The following is a 22974-nucleotide window of genomic DNA, read 5'->3' as shown; positions in this document are numbered from 1 at the left end:
CTCCCAGGTAACTGGAACTATAGGCATGCGCACCAAACTCTGCTAATTTGTAAAAAATTTTTGCTTTGTTACCCAAGCTGGTCTAGAATTCTAGGCCTCGAAGTCTTATCATTATAGGCATGAGACACTGCACCCAGCCCATTTTAACCACTTTTAAGCATACGGTTCAGTGGCATCAAGTATATTCACAATGTCGTGCAGCTATTTCATCTTGCCAAATTGAAACTCTGTACCCATTAAACAGTAACTCCCAATTCCCCTGACCCCGGCCCCTGGTAACCATCATTCTACTTTGTCTGTATAAATTGGATTATACTAAGTACTTCATATAAGTAGAATTATACAATATTTGTCCTTTTGTGACTGGCTTACTTCACTTAGCATAATGTCCTTAACTCATTTATGCCTAGTGTTCCATTATTGGAACACTAAGCATGTGGGAGTTATTTATATCCTACTGCTCAAGGTCATCACCAAGTTCTGATTGCAAAAATTCAAAAAAATTTAACCTCTGGCATAAATGAGTTCAGGTTCATCTGTGTTGTAGCATGTGTCAAATTTTCCTTCCTTTCTTAGACTGAATAATATTCCATTGTGTGTATCCACATTTTGTTTATCCATTCATCCACTGATCAACGTTTGGGTTGCTTCTATCTTTTGGCTATTGTGAATAATGCTGTTATGAACACAGGTGTACAAATACCTCTTTGAGCCCCTGTTTCAGTATTTTTGAGTATATAACCTGAAGTGGAATTGCTGGATCATATAGTAATGAGACTTCTAATTTTTTTCTTTTTTTTTAGACAGAGTCTCGCTCTGTCGCCAGGCTGGAGTGCAGCGGTGCGATCTCAGCTCACTGCAACCTCCACCTCCCGGGTTCAAGCAATTCTCCTGCCTCAGCCTCCTAAGTAGCTGGGATTATAGGTGTGCGCCACCACCATACCTGGTTAATTTTTGTATTATTAGTAGAGATGGGGTTTTGCCACGTTGGCAAGGCTGGTCTTGAATCCCTGACCTCATGGGATCTGTCCGCTTCACCCTCCCAAAGTGCTGGGATTACAAGCATGAGCCACTGCCCCGGCCGTGATCCCACTTCTGGCCGCTGTCCTCTCCCACGCATGTGTCCCCAGTGCTGTCCATGGTGCTCCTCTGGTGCTCAGCTGGAGAATGGTCCCAGCAGCAGGACTCCGCATTGGGAGGGCACCAGCAATGCCAGGAGACAGGCTCTGGTCCAGGTAGTGCCCTGCACACGGCAGGCAGCCCCACTCCCCCAGAAAATGAGTGACGGCTTCCACTCACCGTATATCTGCCCGTTGATACAGCACTTTTTAAAGGTCATGATATTTTGTGTGAGTGTCCCCGTCTTATCAGAGAAGATATAATGGATCTGCCCGAGCTGTTCATTGAGTGTGGTGGTTCTAGCTTTTGCAGGTGTGTCCTTCTCAGCATAGTACATTTGCAGGTCCCAGTTGATGAAGTGACTCTGTCCAAGACGAATCACTTCCACACTAGGAAGACAGAAGAGCATTTTCCGTAGGGAGCTCAGATATGAGTGGCAAGTAGTAGAGATTTTATTCTCATTGTACAGACAAGAGCAAGCTGCTTATTTACTGCTATGGTCTGAATGTTAGAATCCCCCTCCAAATTCATATGTTGAAACCCAGTCCCCAATTCAACAGTATTGAGGTGGGGCCTTTCGAAGGTCATTAGGTCACGAGGGCTCCACCCTTACGAATAGGAATAGTGCCCTTAATAAGGGGCTCAAAGGAGCTTGCTTGCCCCTTCTGCCATGTGAGGATGTAGCTGGAAGGCACCGGCTGTGCCTATAAAGCAGAAAGTGAGCCATTGCCAGACCCTGAATCTGCCGATGCTTTGATTTGAGACTTCCCAGCCTCCAGAACTGTGAGCAATAAATTTCAAAGATCTTTTGTTACATCAGCCCAAACTAAGCCCTCTCCAAGGAGACAAGCCATGCACTCAGCCTGTGGTTTCTCCTAACCACATGCATCATTCTCAGGCGTCAGGGTCAAGCTGATTTTAGACAAGTAATTTCCATTCAAAATTGCTCAGTGAGATTTGCCACTCACTCCTGGGCACATTTAGCCAAGGCACCCATGTTCAGAATCCACAGCCCAGCAGAATGGATGACACAGCAACACTGCAGACAGAGCAGTGGACACAGCAAGACTGACTCTTCTCCCCCATTCCCCATAGCACCCAGGGGCACTGGAATGGTCGCGTTCACCTTTGCCCTCAGTGGTAGGGCAGAGGGAGTGAGAATATCCTAGGGTACAGACTCCTCTGCGCTCTCAAATAGGGCAAAAGGCTTTTGGCAAATACCCCAAATCGTGATCCCTAAATTATGATAAGGTTATAGAATATCCAAAATAAGATATTATAAAAGGATCATGTGAATTTTAAAACTGTAAGGGACATTACCTATCTCAGTTATAAGGAAGCTGTTTACATAGCCCGCAATTGTTAGGTGGGCAAAGGAAGTCCATAACAAGTTAAACAGATGGAAAAATAATGCTCTCCCCACTTCTTTCCCTTCCATAAATATTTCTTAAGTGCCTACTATGTACCAGATACCATTCTAGGTGCAGGGGACGTGTCTGTAAACAAAACAAAGTCCGTTCTCTTAAGGAGGTTACTTTCTAGTAGAGACAGACAAATATATAAACTAATAAAGAGAGGCTGTATCAGAGACAGAAGTTCTCTGCAGAAAATCAAAGCAGAGGCCAGGTATGGTGGCTCATGCCTGTAATCCCAACACTTTGGGAGGTTGAGGTGGGCAGATCATGAGGTCAGGAGTTCAAGACCAGCCTGACCAACATGGTGAAACCCCATCTCTACTAAAAACACAAAAAGTAGCCAGGCATGGTAGCATGTGCTTGTAATCCCACCTACTAGGGAGGCTGAGGTAGCGGAATCACTTGAACCCGGCAGGCGGAGGTTGCAGTGAGCTGAGATCGTGCTACTGCATTCCAGCCTGGGAAACAGAGCAAGACTCTGTCTCAAAACAAAACAAACAACAAACAAACAAAAATCAAAGCAAAGCAAGGTAAGGAGATATGAAGATCTCCATGAAGGAGAAGTGGTCAGAAACAGAATGAATCAGGAAAGGCCATGGTAATAAGGTGTTGTCTGAGTAGAAGCCTTTTTAGTGAAAGGGGAGCAGATAGATACCTACATAAGGATGCTCCTGGCAGAGAAAAGAGCAGGTACAAAGGCCCTGTGGCAGGAAGAGTATCAAGGGGCCAGAGTGGCAGAAGCACAGGGAGGTGGGCTGAGATGCAAAAGGTACGGGCAGAGTGGAAGGCTGAGCACCAGATCACACTTGGGGCCTTGCGGGGTGGGTTTATTCTGAATGAGGGTTGAAGTCAAAGCAGAGATACTATCTGGAAGAACTTGCTCCAGCATGTTTTCAAAGGACCTTTATCTCCAAGAAAATAAATCATATTTGTCATGTGACATACCTTTATACAAAATTATGTATACAGTTTCTTTTATAATACACATTGATAGTTTTAGGCAAAATTATCTGTGTAACAGTTCCCTTGACAAAGGTAACACTCATCTCAGTTTTTCTCAAAGTAGCCGTGGAACGGATGGCTGCCCCAGGGCTTCCCTTCATGTTAGAAGAACAACAGTAACTACATGTAATCAAATTAAAAGTAAAGCAAATGCACATATAATGACACTAAAATAAAATAAATGCCTCTAATTATAGGTGTGTATGTGATCCCTATGTCTCTGGGCTATTCTTTATCAGAACTAAGAATGAACTCTGGCTGCTGGGTTTATTCCAAAGCACTAACCCTCCCAAAAAGCTCTCAAAGTCAGTTTAGCCAAGGGCAGTGAACTTTCCTATTAAAAAGAGAAAAATCCCGGGCGTGGTGACTCACGCCTGTAATCCCAGCACTTTGGGAGGCGAGGTGGGCAGGTCACCTGAGGTCAGGAGTTCAAGACCAGTCTGGCCAACTTGGTGAAACCCATCTCTACTAAAAATACAAAAAAGTAGCCAGGCGTGGTGGCGGGCACCTGTGATCCCAGCTACTCAGGAGGCTGAGGCAGGAGAATCGCTTGAACCCGGGAGGCGGAAGTTGCAGTGAGCCAAGATCATGCCATTGCACTCCTGCCTGGGCAACAAGAGTGAAACTCCATCTCAAAAAAAAAAAGTAAAAGTGAAAAATTAAGAAATATCACCAAATCAGCTGCTTACCACTTATCAGAGATATATGCCCCTGACTTTGTTGTTGTGATTGAGATTTGAGATGAAAAGAGAACATTTTGAGAGGTTGATGAAGGACAGGAAATTTCTTTCCTACCAGGAGGTAGTGGCCAGAAAGCACAAGTTCTCCACCTTAGGTGTGGCAGATGATAATAAGGAAGGCTCAGATAAGAGGTGAGGACCACTTTCGAAAGGGAAAACTAAGTTTTTCCATCACATGCTAAATCTTCCCCTCCTCCCAGGTTCTTTCTGAAGTCTGGGCTTTGGAACCCGGTGTGAAGGGAACCTCACTAATAAGACAATGACTACAGGAGTATCAATCGATCTTTGAAATTCCCTAGCCTTATCTGCAAACAGGATGAGATAAAAGGTGCCTGGCACAGAGTGGATACTCAAATGTTAATTTCCTTTTCCTCTCTTACCCTCAGTTCTGAAATGAATGAGATTTTCTTACCTGTTCTTTGTGACCTTTGAAACAATGATTGTTAGAAATGAAGGCACTACGTTGGGAGAAGGTACAACATTCTTCCATTAAAGCAAAATGCCAGAGAGGACAGCCTTACCTGACATAGAGAGAGATGGGTACCATGGTATTGAGAACAATGATATAGCCCCAGAAATTGAGGAATCCACGGTGGGAGGGTGTAAAGTCTTCTCCATCATAGAGGTACCAAGAGTAATTGCCCACCTGTGCTTCCCAATAAGCATGGCCGATGGCAAGACCAGCAGAAAGCAGACTAAGAACAACAAAGATCTAGAAGACAGAAAACATTTAAATGCATTCTGAAGACGGATTTCCAACCTCTTGCATTTCCTAGATGCTAATTAACTTTACTCAATACTTCATACGTTTGAGAATTTAGTAGTCTGTAAAAATAATGTATGTCAAATAAAAACAGCGCCAACATAACGCTTTGAAAGTCTATTTAATTGCTACGATTGATTGATGTATCCTACATCTCCCACAGAAGGTGAGGTTTTGTTCCCAAAATTATCTTTCAAAAGAGAAGGTGGTGTCTTATATTCAAATCCTTGAAGAGTCTTATATTATAGGGCATTCTCTCAATTATGTTTACTTTGAACAATAACATACTGTTTGGGGAAGATATCTTACTTAGCATGAAACAACTTCCAACAAGGCTGAATTGGAAAACTGGAATGCTTATAGAAAATATTCAACAGATTTTTTTAAAGACAGTCTCACTGTATCACCCAGGCTGGAGTGCAGTGGTGCCACTGTGGCTCACTACAACCTCCGCCTCCCTGGTTCAAACAATTCTCATGCCTCAGCCTCCTGAGTGGCTGGGATTACAGGCATGCGCCACCATGCCTGGCTAATTTTTGTCTTTTTAGTAGAGATGAGTTTCACCATGTTGGTCAGGCTGGTCTGGAACTCCTGGCCTCAAGTGATTTGCCTGCCTCAGTCTCCCAAATTGCTGGGATTACAGGTGGCCCTCGCCCAACCAGAATTTTTTTTTCAGGGTAACAAAATTTCACCTATATTTGGGCCATTATTCCTTAAGGTGTAATGTCACAAGTATTGCATAACATTGTAAAATAAGATCACTTAAGAAGCAATATGATAAGTATTATGTTGTAGAAGTTATGAGCATATATTTATGGAAGGAATAAAAAGTCAACTCTGCTAGTGGTACTCAGAGATTCGCAAGTGGGAATAAAATTCCAGAGACAAATTTAAATTTCTGAACACAGACTCCAAAAGTGCTGTATCTCACAACTTTGTCATGGAAATAGCAGAGTGCCAACAGGCTTTTGAGAGTGCCGCACTCATAACCACAACCATGACACCAGCGATGACTGTGAAAAGTTCAAATACAATTCTCATGAAACGAGAAAGCAGGGGAAAAGGTTTCTTAAATTATTATTTTTATCTGATTTTAAATATGTATATGCAATCAAAGAGTAAGTATTAGAAGTATGCATTCAAATTGAACTAAATACTTGAAAAAATTTTCGTTGGGAAATGGAAGGAGTGCTTAATATTTGGGGTCACCACATGGGCAGAAAAGAGCGAACATAGCAGGTCTGAGACTGCTTCCTCCGAAGCCTGCTTGCAGGGTTTGCCCTGGGCTGGTATCTGGTAACTTAGATGTTTGGAGGATTTCCCGGTTATTTTTTATTCTCTGATGAGAATAGCTCATGGGCTGGGTGCAGTGGCTCATGCTCGTAATCCCAGCACTTTGGGAGGCCGAGGCGGGCAGATCACTTGAGGTCAGGGGTTCGAGACCAGCCTGGCCAACATGGTGAAACCCCATCTCTACCAAAAATACAAAAATTAGCCAGGTGGGGTGGCGGCTGCCTGTAATCCCAGCTACTTGGGAGGCTGAGGCAGGAGAGTCCCTTGAACCTGGGAGGCGGAGAGTGTAGTGAACCAAGATCATGCCATTGCACTCTAGCCTGGGCAGATGGGCGAAACTCCATCTCAAAAAAAAAAAAAAAAGGAATAACTCATGATGCCTAACTGTGCAAACAGCATGGTTTATGCTGACCATCTGTATTCTTTTGGGGAGTCTAGAGTTTTTTTGTTAAAAACCCTTGACACCGAGTCTCTCATGGGCTTTCTTGGTATAGACAACATTTCACTTGTGGTGTCATTAATTGCTGCTGGGAGAATTAAGTGCCTATTGTGTGTGTGGCTTGGTGGGGAGTGCGGGCGGGATGGCAGACTTTTGGAAGCTTGCGCCTGGTTTCCTTTGCACTTTGCTCCATGAGCCTCTGGCTGATCTTGCTCTGTGTCCTTTTGTTGTAATGAGTCACAGCTGTGAATACAATGATGTGTTGGGGCCTATGAGTCCTTCCAGTGAATCATCAAACCTGGGAGTGATCTTGGGGGTCCTCGACATACTTTATTTTAAGCCTTGCCTTGTATTTGGAGCTATACAGTAGATGTTGCGGGGTGGGGGGGCCAGGGGAGGTTTGCTTCTAAGAGAACTGCCTCTATGGGAAAGTAACAGCAATGAAACCAACCCTACATTGATTTCAGGAGCCCAGCTTCACTAATTTATCTAGGGCTTCCGGGTTTTCCAGTTCCCGTCATCAAAGCACTCAGGGCACCCTACAACTGAAATTTCCCTTCCCAAGGGGATTCTCCTGTTAAAAGTGTGGCATTTCTGAGAAAAAGTGAGGTGTTTTTGAGAAAAATCCCTTCTTCCTGCATTTGAAGCTTGGAGTGCCCAAGAATTTTTCTGTTCCACCTAAAGAGGTAAGATTTCTTTGTATTAGAAAAACATATAATAATATTAGCGCAAAAGACAGCAATCTAGATGAGAGATCTACTGAGATGAAAAATAAATACCGTGTAAACCATGTAGTTCATCAAGTAATCAATTTTAGTTCTTTTAAATCTGGTTTTCCCACTATTCTTCATTATTTTAGTGTCAGCACCTGAAAATAGAAAATTCAATGTAATTATCAATTGGGAAAAAAAATCAATTCACTGGCTCACCAATTAAATTACTCATCTTGGCCAGGCATGGTGGTTTACGCCTGTAATCCCAGCACTTTTAGAGGCTGAGGTGGACAGATCACCTGAGGTCAGGGGTTCGAGGCCAGCCTGGCCAACATGGCAAACCCTGTCTCTACTAAAAATACAAAAATTAGCCGGGCATGGTAGCACATGCCTATAATCCCAGCTACTCTGGAGGCTGAGACAGGAGAATCACTTGAACCCAGGAGGCAGAGGTTGCAGTGAGCTGAGATCATACTACTGCACTCCAGCCTGGGCTACAGAGTCAGACTCTGTCTCCAAAAAAAAAAAAAAAAAAAAAAAAAGGAATAGCTTGATGGAGAAAGGACAGAAAAGCAATCCCCTCCTTTAAGTCTTTAAAGATCATAGCTGATTAATTTCCCAAGAAACTCTGAAAGTACCTGCAAAAATGACTAAGCCATGGCAGAAATCGGTGTTCCTAATTACACAGCCACGTAACAAAATTTTATCAGCATCCAAAGGAAAACTTGTGTTTCTCCAAAATAGTGTTCCCGTAAACTTATCTAGTCGGTTATTGGGTTCTTCACATTCAACAAGACCTTTTAAAAATATAAGATTCACATAATTAATCACATACAAAACTCTTTCTGGTGTTAATCAATAGGAATTGAACCAAGCAACTAAAATTTAAAGCAAAGTAAGACATGTTTTGTACAAACCATCAAATGTTGCCAATGTATCTTCTCTTTGGAGGTACTGGTCTGTGATTTCAAGTGACATCTTAAATTTTAAATTGGTTTCTCTAAAGGAAGGGGGGAAAATGAAAGAATTAAATGAACAAATTTTCGAGTTCGAAATGGATGTTAATTATCCAAAGTTACATTAGCTGTATCTGGATATGAAGGCTAAATAATTAGCTGTTTCTATTTTCAAACTCTGTTCACCTTGGAATTTCAGGCTTGGATAAAGTTATGCCCTGAACTAGAGAACATTTCCGACCTTGGGAAATGTTGATTCCCTTCACTGTTGTTGTGAAGGTTAGCACAGAGGTGCCCACAAACATCCTTCTCACTGACTTGACCTTTACCACCAGCGGGGACTACCAAAGGGCTATTTGAAAAGGTAGCGTCTAATATTTAATCATATTAAGATGATTCTATAACACGTATTTGTTACAGAAATTCTGTTTCGCCTCTGTCAAATTCTTTTCCAGAGTGAATAACTGGATCACATGTTTTTGAAAGACAATTTCATTTGGAAAAGGAGGTGGTAGCTTTACTCCCAATTGCCCCACCATAGTGCAAGGTAAGGTCGTGGGTGAGCACAAGGGCAGGCTGGGGACAGGGTGAGGCTGCCTTCTCATGACTGATGGCTTTATATAGGATTCAGGAACACTCAGGAATTTCCATGGACTAGGTAAGTTCATTCTCAACCTCACCATTCTGTTCTGACAGGGCATATTAGGATCTTATGTCTTTGTAAAGCTTTAGAATCTCTCACGGAAATAATAGCAGTTTTATAGTTCAGAATAAACAGTCAGTTGGGCGCGGTGGCTCATGCCTGTAATCCCAGCACTTTGGGAGGCAGAGGCAGGCAGACCACTTGAGGTCAGGAGTTTGAGACCGACCTGACAACACAAAACTCCATCAGGCAACTGCCCAGACTCCAATTTGGGTATAGCCTCAAGGCCTTAAAGGGAATGCAGTGTCTTTGTCAGTTAAGTCTTTACAATTAAGAAGTGGTTAATTGGTTTTTAACCAATTAGCCTTTACAATTAAGAAGTGGTTAATTGGTTTTAAGTTTTTCTCAAAAAAAAAAAAAAAAAAAAAGGGTGATAGATTTCCAACAGTCAATTGACTGATCTATGAAGCAAAGACAGCCCTAGTTTTTTGTTTTTTGTTTTTTTAATTGAGACGGAGTGTCTCTCTGTCGCCCGGGCTGGAGTGCAGTGGCGCGATCTCGGCTCACTGCAAGCTCCGCCTCCCGGGTTCACACCATTCTCCTGCCTCAGCCTCCAGAGTAGCTGGGAGTACAGGCGCCCGCCACCATGCCTGGCTAATTTTTTGTATTTTTAGTAGAGACGGGGTTTCAGTGTGTTAGCCAGGATGGTCTCTGATCTGCCCGCCTCAGCCTCCCAAAGTGCTGGGATTACAGGCGTGAGCCACCGCGCCTGGCCAGCCCTAGTTTTCAGTCTCATGATTTCGGCTCTCTGTAAAGCAGTGTATGCATATCTGGAGCATGAGGCACGAGGAGCAGAGGGAGCAATGTCCTGACTCTACCACTCACTGTGTGACCTTGGACAGGCTGCTGCACCTCCCTGGGCCTCTGATTCCTCATGGGTAATACAGACCAGTAATATTCATCTCACATGGTCATTTAGAGGATTAAATGAGCTAATATGTAAAGTGCCTGCAACCTCGTGAGCACTCAATAAATGCCTTGAAAACTGGTCAGAAAACTGGTCAAAAACAGAACTTTATTCTCTTTTAAATGATAGCATAGTAACCAAAACCAACACAAGAAGAATTCAGAATTGCCTATTGAGGCCAGGTGCAGTGGCTCACGCCTGTAATCCCAGCACTTTGGCAGGCTGAGACAGGCAGATCACTTGAGATCAGGAGTTCGAGACCAGCCTGGCTAACATGGTGAAACCCCATCTCTACTAAAAATACAAAAATTAGCTGGGTGTGGGGGCTGGCGCCTGTAATCTCAGTTACTCAAGAGGCTGAGGCAGGAGAATTGTTTGAACCCAGCGGGTGTGGAGGTTGCAGTGAGCCGAGATAGCTCCACTACACTCCAACCTGCGCAACAGAGTGAGACTCTGTCTCAAAAATAAGTAAATAAATTGCCTATTGGTAAAGACTTTAAAAATCTGTTCCATTCTCTGACACAGATAATAACCTCAGTATTATTCATATCTGTCTGGACACTTCTCAGCAGTTGATAAAGGGCTCAGACAGATATGCGCCTGTCTGATCCTTTTACCTTCCCTGAGAGGTGGTGACAGGCAGGTGGGTAGAGCTCTGCTTCACAGAGGGGCAAAGGCGAGATCGGTAGGGACAGGCAGCAGGTGGCAGAGGCAACGCCAGATACCAATCCCTCTGGTCCAGAATGCTCCGATTTCAATGGAATGAATGTGCCTTCAAAGGCCAGCTTTAAATGAGGCCCATTGAGACACACTTACCCATCCAGTTCTGCTGTTTCCACATAGCAGAGGCTGTTAGGCTCAGAGCTAGACAGCAGGAGAATGTCAGCCTGTCCAAGAGAAAACACACCGATAACACCGAGACCCTGAGGGAGAAGCTGAGCGCAGGGGCTGGGGGAGAACAAGGAACGAGAGAAGCAGAAGTTGGTCACTTACTGGAACAAAATCATTTTTTTTCAGACGAATGACGTCTCCAACTTGAATGTCTTTCCATTTGGCAACTTTGAACCTAAGGATTAAAAATAATGAGGATTTATTGAAATTTTAAGTTACAGGCAAGGGAATTACTATTCTTTCTGGATGTTACAGATTCTGGAAAATGTGTAAGTCACAGAGAAAATGATAAAATTTTGCTTTTTCATGACGTAAACATATTAAGTGGGCATGAAAATCGTATTGACCTGTGAAGGAAGCAATGATGATGACTTTGATATGCTCTTTCCCTCTACGTCATGTAAGGAAGAGTTTATGGGGGCCACTTATGTGTGTGGCAGGGAAATACTTGCCACCGCCTTTTGTTTTTGCTTATGTCCAACTCGCGTCCCTGCTGTGTTCCTTCTCAGTGACCCATCACTTGCTCCGTGCTGGTCCCGGGACAGGAGCACCTACGTTATGGCACCCACGTGGGCCTGCCAGAGTCTTCGTGGGGGCTTCAGAGCTTGCCTACTCTCTACTGTTTAAATTATCTTTATTATTTATTTATTAATTATCATTATTATTTTTTACTGAAACAGAGTCTCGCTCTGTTGCCCAGGCTGGAGTGCAGTGGCACGATCTCAGCTCACTGCAACCAGTGGCACGATCTCAGCTCACTGCAGCTTCTGCCTTCTGGGGTTCAAGAGATTCTCCTGCCTCAGGCTCCCGAGTCGCTGCGACTACAGGCACGTGCCACCACGCCCGACTAATTTTTGTATTTTTAGCAGAGATGGGTTTTTACCATGTTGGCCAGGCTGGTCTCGAACTCCTGACCTCAGGTGATCAACACAGCTGGGCCTCCCAAAGTGCTGGGATTAGAGGCATGAGCCACCTCACCTGGCCTGTTAACTTCTTAATTGTAAAGGCTTAACTGGCAAAGACACTGCATTCCCTTTAAGGCCCCGAGGCTATACACAAATTGGATTATGGTCAGTTGTCTAATGGAGCTTTGTATTGTCAGCACAACTTGTGTTTACACAACTCCTTCAGCCTCCCTAGCACATCATCTTTAGGGCTTTGCTCAGTCTTGACATCTTTCCCCACATTCCCTTGCTAAAGTGACTTTTGCCTTCCCTGAACTGTCAGAGCATTTTGTTTTTATCATTTTTTATTCTGATATGGATTTTATTAGAATGATGTGTGTAGGTGTCTCATCTTCTGTCTTGACCTGTAAGTTTCTCAAGGATACTGTCCTGCCTCCAACATGCAGAAAGTGCTCCATAAGTGTTTGTTAATTTAATGTAGTCAACTGTAACGAAAGCACCAACTCAGCGATCAGTAATGAGTTGTTTTTTGAGCAAGAGCCTCCAGGCAGAACTGCAAATTCAAGTGCTAAAAATAGTAACTAAGGCCTAATTCCAAGACTTTTTATGTGTCAACACTGAGGAAAATAACCTGACTTACAGCCGTACTTCCACCCTGTATAATTCAAATATAGACTATACCAAGCTATAAATATGTTTAGGTGGCTTTTTTTCCCTTGCAAATAAAAAAATTATGTTCCAAAGTTACCTTTCAAGTGTCAAAAGACAAAATCACAACAATTTAAAGATCTTAATTGGCTTTGTTTACAATTCTAGGATTAGGAAACACTTCATTCAGTAAAACAGAATAAGTGTCCCAATGAGCCTAGCAGAAGAGGTGGTTGTTGTTGTTAAGACAGGAGTCTCACTAAGTTGGCCAGGCTGGCCTCGAAGTCCTGGCCTCAAGTGACCCTCCTGCCTTGGCCTCCCAAAGTACTGAGATTACAGGTGTGAGCCACCGTGCCTGGCCAGCCCATATGTTTAGCCTGTACCATAGCTACTACACTGGTAAAGAGGAGCTCTGGGTTGCCTTGAATTGGAAGTCTAGGGTGCATGTCTGGCAGGGCCATGGCTTGAGCAGCCCTTGCAGTGGGGTCACAATTCTAACAGAATTGCCTCCAATATTTCAGTATTCAGAATTGCTTTCTAATAGCCCTGCCAAGAAGGCGCAGGCCTATCCATTTGTCATTTCAGACTTACATGCAAATTTCTATTTTAAAATTTCAGAAATATTGAAATGTAAAACATCTACAATTTCGTTTATTGAAAGATAAGCCAAATTTTTTTTTTAACCCTGGAGTTAAGAATTGTATACCAAATTCTTGTGACATTAGGGGAACTGGGGCATAAACATATATTAAAAATGTGTTTTAAATCTCCAGGTCATTTTTGGCCATAAATGAATGGCAGATAAACATATAGTGATTAGATGTCTGCCTCCAAATAAATTAATTTTATTATTATAGTAGGTTCATTATGTCCACTGGGTATATCGTTTGTATATGTGAAAATCTTTAAAACAATATTATAGTTTAAAACTTTTAAAAGTGTTGATATGTTAAAAATTTTAATGAATATTTCCTATGGAATTTAGTACCCAAAGTAGTCATCTTTTTATCTATTTTTATCACTATCCTTATTAGATATATTACAACAGGGGTACATACTCATTAAAAAGATAATTTAAGGCCAGGTGTGGTGGCTCATGCCTGTAATCCCAACATTTTGGGAGATTGAGGAGGGCAGATAACTTGAGGTCAGGAGTTTGAGACCAGCCTGGCCAACGTGGTGAAACCCCGTCTCTACTAAAAGTACAAAAATTAGCTGAGCGTGGTGGTGCACGCCTGTAATTCCATCTACTCGGGAGGCTGAGGCAGGAAAATTGCTCGAACCTGGGAGGTGGAGTTTGCAGTGAACCAAGATCGCGCTGCTGCACTCCAGCCTGGGCGACAGAGCGAGACTCTGTCTTGAAAAAAAAATAAAGTTAATGTACTAATAGCCTTCTACATTGTAATAATTATCTCTGAATATGTTTCTAGGCAGAATTGTGCATTACATCCTTGAAACTCAGTTACTAATTAAAGAAGACACAGTACCTGCCATCCTTAATGACTTCACACGTCCTATTGTTGATTTCCTTATCCATTTTATGGCGAGCCTTGAGAAGGAAGATGGGGAAATGCTGTTTTAAACATCTCAATACAGAAGGAAGGCATGAGAACTTAAAGTCAATTCAAAGCAACGAGTAGAAGGTTGCATGAGAAATCCTCACCACATCGTCCACCAGGTCTTTGATTGCGGTGACGCCCAGCACCAGAAGCAGGGGCACTAGTGTGGTGTACCAAGCCAGGGTAGAGATTTGAGGAATTGCCTAAAAGAATAAAAGGGCTTATGTGTGTGTCCATGAAGGCATATCAAGCTTACAGGTAACTTATTGCTAATTCTAAGCTTGCTAATTCCAAGTCTCATCTCCGTCATCACATAAGTCTACATCCTGCAGAGTGTGTGGGAAAGGCTCTTTAAGCATCTGGACAACCTCCTTCTAGTGGTTCTCTCTAGCTTCTGGACACCTGGAACAGAGCCTAGAGGGCAGTGGCTCCTGAAATCATCTCATTGCGACCTTAACTGGACACCAAGGAAGTTTTGTATCATGATACCTAAAAGAGAGTTGCTCTAAATTTTTTGTGAAAATCATATTTAACTGGGGGTGAGGGGGTAGGAGTGGCAAAGGAAAAGTCTCGTCTTAACTTTTTTTTTTTGAGATGGAGTCTCCCTCTGTCACCCAGGCTGGAGTGTAGTGGCACAATTTTGGCTCACTGCAACCTCCACCTCCCAGGTTCAAGTGATTCTCCTGCCTCAGCCTCCTGAGCAGCTGGGATTACAGGTGTGCACCACCACACCTGGCTAATTTTTTTGTATTTTTAGTAGAGATGGGTTTTCACCATGTTGGCCAGGTTGGTCTCGAACTCCTGACCTCAGGCAATCTTCCTGCCTCAGCCTCCCAAAGTGCTGGCATTACAGGTGTGAGCCACCGTGCCTGGCCAAAGCCATCTTAACTTGTAAGGAATGCATGCATAGTAGGTTCTCCACTGCAGGTTTCTCAGCCAGTGGTTTCTGAGGATCCCATGTTAGAGGCAAAGATGGCAGGAGGTACTAGCTGCCTCTGAAAGTGAGGGATTAGGGAGAGTATCTCTGAGGGCATTAGAAGAAAGTGCTTCCTTCATGATCATCACTATTGGCCTATCCAAGAAAGTGAGATGGCCTTGCAAGAAGCCCTACCTCCATCAAGATAGCCTCTAAGTTTGGATAAAGATTGGGACACAAGTTTAATAAAGTTATTTCCTAACCGTCCTCCTGATCAGTGGGCTATATAAGGTAGTGGTTAAAATGACAGGCTTTGAAGTCAACTCCTAGATCCAAGGCTTAGTCAGCGCTACCATTTATGGCTTATGGGACTTTGAGCAAGTTACTTTAGCTTACTAGGCCTCAGCTCTTCTCTGCAAAATGGAGGTCACGCCAGGCCTGACCTTCTAGACTAGAAGAATTAAGTGTAGTGACAACACAAGTTAAGAAGCTACCTACGGCTATTACTGTTACCCTAATTTGGATTGCTGACCTTAAGAGAAGATAACTGGGCCAGATGTGGTGGTTCACGCCTGTAATTCCAACATTTTGGGATGCCGAGGTAGGCAGATCACCTGAGGTTGGAAGTTTGAGACCAGCCTGACCAACATAGAGAAACCCCATCTCTACTAAAAATACAAAATTAGCCAGGTGTGGTGGCACATGCCGGTAATCCCAGCTACTCAGGAAGCTGAGACAGAAGAATGGCTTGAACCTGGGAGGCAGTGGTTGTGGTGAGCTGAGATCACACCATTGCACTCCAGGCTTGACAACAAAAGCGAAAGTCCATTTCAAAAACAAGAGAAGATAACTGGGGTACAGTTGGAAGACAGAAAGATCCTTCTTCCCATATCATGGTAAATATGTGAAACTCCTCTCCCCTGCTAGAAGGAAGTAAGGAAAAATGGCCTACTTCCTATAGAGCTGCACCTTAGAGTTTGCAGTGCTAACCTCTACACACAGCTGTCTAAGCATCTCCTTTCATAACAGGGCCATCCTTTACTATCTGACTTGCAGGTCTTTCAGTTTCCTAAATCATTGCGTATCCATTTCTCCTTAGTATCGCCTCTTCTTTTTCCCTCCTCTCCACGCATCCTCCATCCCCACCTAGACACACATTCTACCCCATTTTCATAAAACCTTAGAGGGTCAATCCCAGCAGGTGTAAGTTTTCCAAATCCAACGCTTGCTGTAAAGAATCTGGTAAAGTACCAGGCACAGTGGCTCATGCCTGTAATCCCAGCACTTGGGGAGGCTGAGGCGGGTGGATTAACTGAAGTCAGGAGTCAGACTAGCCTGGTTAACATAGTGAAACCCTGTCTCTACTAAAAATACAAAAATTAGCTGGACATGGCGGCGGGCAACTGTGATCCCAGCTACTCGGGGGGCTGAGGCAGGAGAATCGCTTGAACCCAGGAGAAGGAGGAGGAGGTTGCAGTGAGCCAAGATGGTGCCACCGCACTCCAGCCTCGGCAACAAGAGTGGAAAAAAAAAAAAAAAAAAGAATCTGGTGAAACCAGGTGTATATTCTGGGCTTGAGCTTTGTAATCTGCACAGCAGACACTAAAGGTTGATTCTGGCGCTAACTAGTGTGTGTGGAGTTCCCTCGATTACAGTTAAACTCATGCTCTCCGGATAACTGGATCCTTTGCCACAATTAGGAAAAAAAAAAATTTAAGTAGGCCTTTTAAAATGTAAAAACAGTTCACAAAAATAACTTACTGAAATTTATGACCAAAATTTTAATAAAAAATCAACGATCTTTTTTGGGGGAAATTCAGCATGTAAATACAATAATAAAAGACAAGCACAAAAATAGGTTTAACGTTAAGGTGCAAATAATTTTACAAAGTAAGGATTTTATTTATTTTTTTTTTTGAGATGGAGTTTAGCTCTTGCTGTCCAAGCTGGAGTGCGATGGTGGGATCTCAGCTCACTGCAACCTCTGCCTCCTGGGTTCAAGCGCTTCTCTTGCCTCAGCCTCCTGAGTAGCTGGGATTACAGGCGCGCACCATCATGCCTGGCTAATTTTTTGTATTTTTAGTAGAAACGGGGTTTCACCATGTTAGCCAGGCTGGTCTCGAGCTACTGACTTCAGGTGATCCACCCTCTTCAGCCTCCCAAAGTGTTGAGATTGCAGGAGTGAGCCACCACGCCCAGCCTTTTGTTTTTTCTTTTTTTTTTGAGACAGAGTCTTGCTCTGTGGCCCAGGCTGGAATGCAATGGCATGATCTCGGCTCACTGCAACCACCGCCTCCCAGTTTCAAGTGATTCTCCCACCTCAGCCTTCCAAGTAGCTGGGATTACAGGCATCTGCCATCATGTCCTGCTAATTTTTGTATTTTTGTAGACATGGGGTTTCACCATGTTGGCCAGGCTGGCCTCAAACTCCTCACCTGAGGTGATCTGCTCGCCTCGGCCTCCCAAAGTGCGGGGATTACAGGCGTAGGCCACTGCGCCTGGCTGGATTTTAGTTTTATTCACTTCAGGGATAGCAGTTTTAACACCAATATTAGTATAACATGAAATTTTTAATAATACAGAATTAGAATAATATTTCCATTTGCTCCCTTTCCCTGTTTATATGGCACTGATTGAGCTGGTTCTGTGTATGAGGCACTGTTCCTTTATATACAGAACCCTGATGCTAATATAAAACACTTTCAAGATTATTCGCATTATATGTGTCTACAGCTTAAATGTTATTGAGTCACTATAATTCAAACAGATTTAAGATAGCAAAAGGCATTACCTGTAAGATAAGAAGAACCAGGAAATATAAATTGGCTGCTCTCTTAAATTGCTCAAACAGATTCATTGGTATAAAGGTAAGTGCGTTGTACTTGTATGTTTTAATTGCATTATTCTGTTGGAAAAAATAAGAGTCATTTTAAATGATGCTGTATTTATCACAATGTATACACATCTGCAAAAATCACTAAGTCCCACAGCTTACAGTGACAAAGGAACATAATCTATCAGAAAGATATTGAGGATTTTGGCTGAGTGCGGTGGCTCATGCCTATAATCCCAGCACTTTGGGAGACCGAGGTGGGTGGATCACTTGAGCCTAGGAGTTTGATACCAGCCTGGCCAACATGGTGAAACCCCATCTGTACTAAAAATACAAAAATTAGCCAGGCGTGGTGGTGCACACCTGTAGTCCCAGATACTTGGGAGGCTGAGGCAGGAGAATCACTTGAACCTGAGAGGCAGAGGTTGCAGATCGTCCCACTGCACTCCAGCCTGTGCGACAGAGTGAAACTCTGCCTTATAAAAAAAGAAAAGAAAAAAAGAAAAGAAAAGAAAAGAAAGATGCTGACATTTCTTTTAAGCTTTTAATTCTAGCCAAGCAGCCAAGCCTCACAATGACTACTTGGAGTCTTATGACAGAGGCAGTAAGAAGAAACATACATCAGACTGTGACCAAATAAATCACGCTGTCAGATTCCTTGACCCATTGGAGACTGTTAGAAAACAGGGTAAAGGTAGACAACAACATGGCAAAAGCCAGGAAAAGTGACGCTTTTATTTAAGTGAGGAGACAGAAGACCTACTACGTAAGAAAGAGCAAAAGGTACTGTAGTGGGTTGCATTGTGTCCTGCAAAAGGTATGTTCAGGTCTTAACGCTAATACCTACGAGTGGGATCTTATTTGGAAATAAGATCTTCGCAGAGATAATCAAGATGAAGTCAGACGTGATTAGGACAGGCTCTAATTTAATGAGGTGTTTATTCGGACTGGGGTCCCCATAAGAGGAAAGCTGCCACACAGACACACACAGGAAGAGTGCCCCTTGAAGATGGAAGCAGAGATTGCATTGACTTCATCTGAAAGCCAAGGAACTCCAAGGATTGCCAGTGGCCACCAGAAGCCAGGGGAGAGGCAGGGAACAGATTCTCCTGCAGAGGCTCCAGAAGGAGCCAACCCTACCAACACCGAGATCTCAGACTTCTGATCCCTGCCTCGGGAGAGAGTGAACTTCTGTTGTTTTAAGCCATCCAGTTGTGGTACTCTGTTATGGAAGCCCTTGGAACTAAAACACACATCTTACAACATTTAAGCCCACACTTAATATTTATTATTTTTATTATTGAGACAGGGTCTCACTCCTGTCACCTAGGCAGGAATGCAATGGCACAATCTCAGTTCACTGAAATCTCTGCCTCCTGGGCTCAAGCGATTCTCCTGCCTCAGCCTCCCGAGTAGCTGAGACCATGGGCACATGCCACCGCACCAGGCTAATTTTTGCAATTCATGTTTAATCTTTAAGCATTCTTTATCACATTCCAAAGGTAATAAGTATTTCTGAGTCGAAAATATGTTTAAAATCTCTAAATCCATTCCAGGCAGAGAAGGGGAAGATAAGTTCTTAAGAGATTCCTTTGAAACCCATTACTTTCAAACAGGAGGTTTCTGTGCCGTCATTGTATATTCTTTCATAAAACATTTTTAGAGAGCTTAAAATTTAAAAAAGAGAGACAATTTCAATCTACATAATTCTGTTTTGTTTCAAGTCACCCTCTACGCACCCCAAAGATAAACATCAATAAAAATGACATTCTATAGAAATAATAATGATTATCAATAGGCCCAGGCAGGTGGTTACATAGAAGGCAGGTGTAGCAAGAAGGTAGTAAGCATGCCAGCTACTGGAAGAAACTGCATTTTAATAAAAACAATTCAGAAAGTTAACAACTCACCGCATATTTACTCTTCTTAATACAAAAGAACTTTGTGTTCATAAAGTGAGGTTGTCCATGGTACTTGCGATCATTTGCTTTGACTTGCCATGTACATTCTTTAAAAAAAAGGGAGAGAAGTTCATAAGTACCAAATTAACATGTTGTTATGAGTTGAATTGTGTCTTCCCCAGATTCAAATGTTGAAGTCCTAAATCTCCATCCCTCAGAATGTGACCTTATTTGAGGAAACTGCTCACTGCAGATGTAATCAAATGAAAGTGAAGTCATTAGAGAGGACCCTAATTCAACATGACTGATACCTTTACAAAAAGGGAAATTTGGACACAGAGATAGACGGAAGACAATGTGAAGTCACAGGGAGAAAATGGCCATCTGCAAGCCAAGGAGAGAGGGCTAGAACAGACCTCTCCCTTGTAGCTCTCAGAAGAAATCGATCCTGCTGATACCTTGATGCCTAGAGGAAGGAATAAGCATGCCGCTGCTATGAAAGCTGAGGCAAGCATACTATAAATCAGGAAGAAAATGAGGAAGCAGGCCGGGCACAGTGGCTCACGCCTGTAATTCCAGCACTTTAGGAGGCCAAGGCGGGTGGATCACGAGGTCAGGAGTTCAAGACCAGCCTGGCCAAGATGATGAAACCCTGTCTCTACTAAAAATACAAAAATTAGCTGGGTGCAGTGGTGGGCACCTGTAATCCCATCTCCTCAGGAGGCTGAGACAGGAGAATTGTTTGAACCCGAGAGGTGGAGGTTGCAGTGAGCTCAGATTGCACCACTGCACTCTAGCCTGGGCAACAGAGCAAGACTCCATTTCAAAAAAAAAAAAGAAAAGAAAGAAAACGAGGAAGCACCTCTTTGGCATCAAGTTCTCCATGAACATGCATGCTGGATGAAGCTCCCTTGAGTGACGCACATAATGGAGTGAACTAGGTTTTGACGAATCCCCACCAAATTGGCAGAGAGGAGAAATGAATGATGGATGTGGCACAACTATTTGTGGAGATAGGAATATATTCAAAGACACTTGAAAGTAAAAAATTACAAAAATATCAGTCTTAACAACTATAATAATAAAAATATATACGTTTGAAAATATTATATTTCACTTTTAAAATAATGTATTATCCTTTTTTTTTTTTTTTCCTTTGAGACAGTCTCACTCTGTCACCCAGACTGGAGTGCAGTGTGTGATCTCGGCTCACCGCAACCTCTGCCTCCCAGGTTCAAGCGATTCTTCTGCCTCAGCCTCCTGAGTAGCTGGGATTACAGGTGCCTGCCACCACACCTGGCTAATTTTTGTATTTTTAGTGGAGACGGGGTTTCACCATATTGGCCAGTCTGGTCTTGAACTTCTAACCTGGTGATCTGCCCGCCTTGGCCTCCCAAAGTGCTGGGATTACAGGCATGAGCCAGGGATTACAGGCGTGAGCCACTGTGCCCAGCAAAATGATGTATTTTCTAGACTCCTACTCCAAAGGAAATACAGACTATATGGCAAGAGTAACAAGTGTAGGCCAAGCATGGTGGCTCACGCCTGTAATCCTAGCACTTTGGGAGGCCAAGGAGGGTGGATCACTTGGGGTCAGGCATTCAAAACCAGCCTGGCCAACACAGTGAAACCCCACCTCTACTAAAAACACAAAAAATTAGTGGGGTGTGGTGGTGTATGCCTATAATCCCAGCTACTTGGAAGGCTGAGGCAGGAGAATCTCTTGAACCTGGGAGGCAGAGGTTGCAGTGAGCCGAGATAGTGCCGCTGCACTCCAGCCTGGGTGACAGAGTGAGACTCTGTCTCAAAAAAAAAAAGAAAGTAACAAGTGTAGACTATTGAGGAATGCAAATAGTTAACCTGATTGCTTTTTTAAAGCCACAATATCACTATTGAACATTTTTCTCGCATCATTTTGGCTGCCTTTCATCGGGTAATCATAACAGTTGTGTTATTACAAATGAAAATGTTCCTGGTATCTTTGTAGCTCAAGTGCAATCTTATCAAAAGGGAAAATAAAAATGGAAATATAAAGCCACTCATAAGCACTGTAATCATGTATGCAATCAGAACAGCGCCTTCCACTCAAAAAGGAGATCTCAAAGTAGGTAGACAAGATCTTATATAAGGTACTCTTGAATCCATTCTATTTGGTGGTAATTTGCAAATGCATGCACTTTTCTCGGTTTACTTTAGCTCACAGATGACTTGTGACACATCCCAGCCACCAGTGTTCTAGAACACTGTTCAGAACCACTGTTCCAAATTTCAGGAAGGCTGAGAAGAACAACAGACAAGATTCTTCAAGAAGACAGAAAAGGCCAATAAGGGATTTTTTTAAAAGTCAATTTTAGAAATACTCAAGCAGAAAGAAGAAACTGCCCTGTCAAGGAGCTGGACATAAACAGCTTTCCCACCCTGCCTCTGGTCCATCCCCCTTGTGGCTCTGTAAATTGGCTTCATAATTAAGCCATCAGCTGGTGGTAGCTCTGACTGGTCCCAGCACTATATCCTCATCCCTGGCCAATTTGGTTTGGATGATTCAGACAGAGAGGCTGGCATCTGACCTCGAGTAGGAGCAGTGAGGGGTTACCAGAAATGACCTTGATCTCTTAATTTTACGCTTCTGCCAATACTGTGGGGAGCCTGGAGAAAGTAACCAGTATGTCTTTGTCTGCAATCGAACCACAAACACGCTTTTACTCAATTTTAGAAATCTGACTGCAGTCAAGCAATCAATAACCCTATTTCCAGTTAAAGATCCTTGTTTGGCCTAATTCAGACAAATCAGGGGACAAAGAAATTGATGTCTACTCGGTTCATCTATGAGTTTAGGCTAATTGCTTGAGCTGTATTTCAATGAGATACCATGAAAGTATGAAAACAGAGTTCTGTGGACAAACACACTTGCAGAAGACAGCACCTTGCAACCCTCTCTTGGAAGTTCAATGGATTTGCTGGTACATTAAAGGCTGTGAGAAAGCCCTGTAGCAAATAAACTGATTGTATTTTATAAGTTAAATGTTTCAAAATGCTTTAATATTTAAAATAGCTTTTCTAAAATTAATATAATCCCAGGCACTTTTAAAAAAATCACAGAACACCTGTTAACATGAGTCAAGAAGTGCTGCACTGACGCACATGCCTTTTGGAAGGGCAACAAAACAGCACGCAGAGGAATTGACCTTTTTGAGCAAACATTTATTTTAAGTGTCTGCTTGGAACAGATAACTTTACTGGACACTTGGACTACAAAGATAATTTACAGAAA

General features: G+C 43.0%; 1 protein-coding gene across 6 annotated transcripts in view; it reads right to left on the bottom strand.

The window, feature by feature from the left end:
- The window catches only part of LOC105477079 (ATPase phospholipid transporting 8B1), a 159133-nt gene that overhangs the window by 41510 nt on the left and 94649 nt on the right, over nucleotides 1-22974 (bottom strand). For 5 of the 6 annotated variants that reach the window (XM_071085270.1, XM_071085269.1, XM_071085271.1 and 2 more), the window contains exons 3-13: nucleotides 19713-19810; nucleotides 17761-17874; nucleotides 14158-14256; nucleotides 13982-14043; nucleotides 11044-11116; nucleotides 10867-10937; nucleotides 8402-8484; nucleotides 8123-8281; nucleotides 7551-7639; nucleotides 4798-4988; nucleotides 1300-1508 (exon numbers count right to left, since the gene is read on the bottom strand). In XM_071085270.1, the coding sequence (XP_070941371.1) occupies nucleotides 1300-1508; nucleotides 4798-4988; nucleotides 7551-7639; nucleotides 8123-8281; nucleotides 8402-8484; nucleotides 10867-10937; nucleotides 11044-11116; nucleotides 13982-14043; nucleotides 14158-14256; nucleotides 17761-17874; nucleotides 19713-19810 (1248 nt within the window). The remainder of the gene's footprint in view (nucleotides 1-1299; nucleotides 1509-4797; nucleotides 4989-7550; nucleotides 7640-8122; nucleotides 8282-8401; nucleotides 8485-10866; nucleotides 10938-11043; nucleotides 11117-13981; nucleotides 14044-14157; nucleotides 14257-17760; nucleotides 17875-19712; nucleotides 19811-22974) is intronic. The other variant, XM_071085274.1, reaches the window with a different exon arrangement.

This window comes from Macaca nemestrina, chromosome 19 (genome assembly GCF_043159975.1).
Source record: "Macaca nemestrina isolate mMacNem1 chromosome 19, mMacNem.hap1, whole genome shotgun sequence".
Lineage (NCBI taxonomy): Eukaryota > Metazoa > Chordata > Mammalia > Primates > Cercopithecidae > Macaca > Macaca nemestrina.
The sequence above is the reverse complement of the archived record's forward strand: the minus strand, read 5'-3'. Positions and strand labels throughout refer to the sequence as shown.